At 46.0% G+C, this 4,146-nt stretch overlaps 1 protein-coding gene across 1 annotated transcript; it reads right to left on the bottom strand.

Moving 5' to 3' along the window:
- Window positions 1-570: 570 nt before the first annotated feature.
- On the bottom strand, window positions 571-1,779 carry LOC142302284 (uncharacterized). Its single transcript, XM_075343352.1, has 2 exons — window positions 1,474-1,779; window positions 571-1,386 (listed from the first exon to the last, which is right to left on the bottom strand). The coding sequence occupies exons 1-2, from the start codon at window positions 1,777-1,779 to the stop codon at window positions 571-573; spliced, it is 1,122 nt and encodes a 373-aa protein (XP_075199467.1).
- Between the last annotated feature and the right edge of the window lie 2,367 nt (window positions 1,780-4,146).

Here is a 4,146-nt window from a genome sequence, read left to right on the forward strand (position 1 = left end):
GTGGGAAATGCAAGTCAATGGGAAAAAACTCGCAATGTAACAAGTAACCCGAATGCTGTACTATTTGTGCGAGTAGCAAATTGTGTGGAATTCGGGCTACTCCTTACTTTGTGAGTTTTTTCCCCATTGACTTGCATTGCATACGCTATAAAGGCACGAAAACATGAGTATTATATAGTATTCGTTATGAGTACAGCGAGTTTGAATAGTTAGGTACTCGCTCAAGTCTACTTTGACTTGATTCTGGTGGTCTGACATTATATAGTCCATCGGGCCAATTCATCAAAGCAATTTTGCCAGAATTATAGCGTAAATTGTTCTGAAAAGTCAGTATTTTATCAAACTGTATGAAGCATGCAGAAACAAAAAACACATTGCCATTATCCATTATCGTTTCCAGTCTATAACTGTGTAATATAATCACTATATCCTTTGCCTTAGATGATGGAACCTTAGCGGAATAGTCATAGGGACTGCTACCATGGAAGAATGTTGACCTGTAGCTCCATCAGTCAGATTTTGGTATTAGTCAACAATCTCAGACCACATTTACTTTGTTAAGATGGTTTCTTAAAGTTGATGCTCCCTCAATATGTTTATAGAACCATTGCCCACACAGAATGCAGCATGAAGGGGCTCGGAGAAGGCGGCAGTGAAGGTGTGTAAGTGTCGGATGGGGTCACACAGCTCATAAAAGGACAGCTGCCCGGCCTCATAATCCAGACAGATCCTGACTCTATCACTGGAGATCTTGTCTGATACTTTGATTTCTTCACTGTCATGTATCACTGAATAATTATTTTCTTTTTGAAGACACCAGGACATTTTATTATATCCAACTTGAGACTGATCTCCCCTCCTGTCTATACTGGGATAACACATCCCCACCATCCACTCCGCCACTTCATTGCTCTTCACATCCCAGTAATGTCGCCCTGAGGAGAATCCCCACCTGCTCATCACCTGGTTATAGTCCTGAAATCTCTCTGCTGTTTCTGAACGTCCTTGATCTGTTTGTTTCCAAGTTGCAGTTTTCAGGTCGTCTGATATATGGAGATTGTTAGCTGCTGTGTTTACATCCAGTAATATGTCTGCAGAATGCGCCACATACATCCCTCTAATTCCAACAATCCTGACCTTTCCATTATCGTCTCCATTTTTTGGTGTTAAAGAAGGCAAACCTTTTGTGGAACTTGCTGGATTTTGGACATTCATAACATAGTCATTATGGATATTATTAATTTGTTTTGGTTGTGCTAACAAGTTAGTATGTAGGTATGACAAAAAATTAGATAGTTCTGCATGATATGTCCCATTAATGGTAGCTAGATCTCCATCATGGAGCTGTTCATCATGTCCACCTGTGTCCTCATCAGCTCCCTCCTCCTCAGGATCACACAAATCTCCGGTGTCTGGTTCCTGTAAGACGGTCAGTGGATCAGTCATGTTATACAGTTCCTCAATGTGTCTCACCTTCCTGGACAGCTCGTCCTTCTTTATTTCCAGCTGATGGATTAGAGCAGACAGTGACAGTGACTCTTCCTTTTCCTGCTTGGAGATCTCATTTAGGACCCTCTTCTCCAGATTGTCCACTTGTCTCCTGATGTCTGTACACAGGGCAGTGACTCTCTCGGCTTCTCCAGCTGCGTTTTCTTGAGCTTTTCTCCAGTGCTTCTCCAGACTCTGGACTCTTTCCTCAGTCTCCTCTATCTTTGTGGTCAGTTTCTGGAGAACATTTATCAAGTTCTTCTTCTTCTTCTCTGAGGCCTCATCCAGCATCTCCACTCGGTGTCCCCGATGTTCTCCGGCCAAACTGCAGGACACACAGATACAAGCAGAGTCCTCGGTGCAGTAATATTCCAGGATCTTCTTATGGACAGAACATTTCCTTTTCTCCAGAGAAGTGCCGGGATCATATAAGACGTGTTCTGATGATTTGCTATGAACTCTGAGGTGGTTTTCACACAGAAAAACTTCGCAGTGTAGACAGAATTTAACGGACAGTACAAGAGAGTGAATACAGTTCGAACAAAAAGTTCCTACGTCCTTCTGTGCTTTTGGAATCGTGAAAAGTTGCTCAATTATGTTGCATAGAGTTATGTTTCTTTTTAGTTTAGGACGTTTAGAAGAATGTCCTCTGCACTGAGGACAGAAATAAACTCCAGACCCGTCCTGTGTATCCAGCACATGATCTATACAGACCCGGCAGAAGTTGTGTCCACATCTCAGCATTACAGGATCTGTATAAGTGCTCAGACAGATGGAGCATTCCAGTTCATTCCTGAAATCAACAGATGCCATGGCTGACAGAACAATCGATTGAAATGGAGATGAAAGCCTTGGAAGGTTAGGAACCGGAGAGTGTGCTTTGCAATAGCACCTACACGGCAAAGTTGAGCTTAAATATCAAGGTTATATAATGATTCATCAGTCATGATCTACCTGTCAAATGCATGAATTGTACAGCTGTCAACACTTTAACGAATGAGGAAATTTTTGTTTTTATCTTCCTATTCCTTCAATCACAGATTTTGCATTTTTAAGATCATTTACAGTAACTGTTAGATTCCTTCATACTTGGGCATCAAGAACACTTCTGGGCAAAATTTTAGAGTCTATATATGTCACATTCTAATTTGTATTTTGTAAAATAGCAGACTGCATGAAAAAGAAATGTCATGGCTGTTTGTTGAATTTTCTTGTGACATCCAGACTGGTGAATGTCCAAAACACAGCGTGATAGATGCGCACGGATCAATCATTGTCCGGCAAGATACAGGAGTATCAATGGGGATTGTAAAGGAGAGGAGGACCCTGATAATAGGGAGCAGGGGATGGGCCACCATCTCAATGAGCTTCCCGACTTTCTACTCCTCATCACTGTCACGTGTCTAGTTCCTTACTGTCCTTCCACTTACCCTGGATAGTGACAAGGCCAGTGAGTACGCTAGACATCACCACTATGGTCACGACACAAAGGGCAAGAAAGAAACAGGGGGACATAGGCAGAAGGATATACAAACAACCTTCACTGCTACACCCAGACACCAGGGCTGTGTGCCGCCCCTGCAGTGGTCGAACCACTCGGATCCGGTGGTTGCTGTGGCTCGAGGGTCTCCAGACCTGGGGGCTCATGGCCACTTCAAATGTAAAGGAGTATTTACAAGGGATAAGAGTTTGTGATGCCACCCGTGGTTCGTGGTAAGGGGAGTACCGCCGCTGCCGATGTATGTACCCAGGGGGAGATGGAGTGGGGCAGCTAGATGACGTTCCCTCCACGGGTAGGGGAGGCCCCGGGACTCTGGACGATGGAGGTGCAGGGGAGCGTGGTGCAGATTGGAAGCAGGGGAGGACAGCATACTCACTCAGGCAGTGACGGTAGTGATCCGACCGCAAAGTAAACTCTGACACAGAAGTAAACCAAGTCTCTGGGTGCCGCTGCCACTTCAGGGGAGCTCGTCCGGGAGTCCGCTCCCGTTGGTATTGCTAGTGGTCTGTACATTGCCTCCATGCACTGTATTTTAGATGTTCTGAGTGGCCCCTCTGCTTGAAGCTGTCAGGGTCCCGCTCCCCACTGTTAAGTAGGGAAGCTGTGCTCTCGATGGCTGACACTTGGGATTTCAGTGGGCCACGTAAGCTGGAAAGCCCTATCCCCCTCTTTGTGTTGATGCTTTCGATCTCTGAGCTCTTTGGGAAAGTTCATAAAGAGACTATCCTCCACAGGTTAATTATCAGGTTGCGTGAAGCTACTCCCTGATCTAGGGTCCAGTACCCGCCGTGCTCGGTACCGGTTCGGTTACTAGGTACTCCGGTGCCGAAAGTTCCCCAAAACTAAGCCTGGCACCTTTCTCCAATACTCTGCGACCGTGTCTCTGACTCCTTCGGTCCCAAACCACCGTCCGCGACCTAGCCAAAAGTCCCCAGGGAGCTCCAACTCCCAGCTCCGCACACTTTGGGAGCTACTCCTCAACTTCAGGGAGCTGCTACTCCCAGCTCCTCACTCTTTGGGAGCTACTGCTGAACTCTCTTAGCTCTACTCTGCGCTTCCTCTCTCTGACTTCCTCCCTCCCACCAGTCTGCCTGACCCCCAGGCAAGTAGCCCCATTCCAGCTAGACCACCCACTGGTGTGCCTGACAGGGTGTGGT

The sequence above is a fragment of the Anomaloglossus baeobatrachus genome, chromosome 4, assembly GCF_048569485.1.
Source record: "Anomaloglossus baeobatrachus isolate aAnoBae1 chromosome 4, aAnoBae1.hap1, whole genome shotgun sequence".
NCBI lineage: Eukaryota > Metazoa > Chordata > Amphibia > Anura > Aromobatidae > Anomaloglossus > Anomaloglossus baeobatrachus.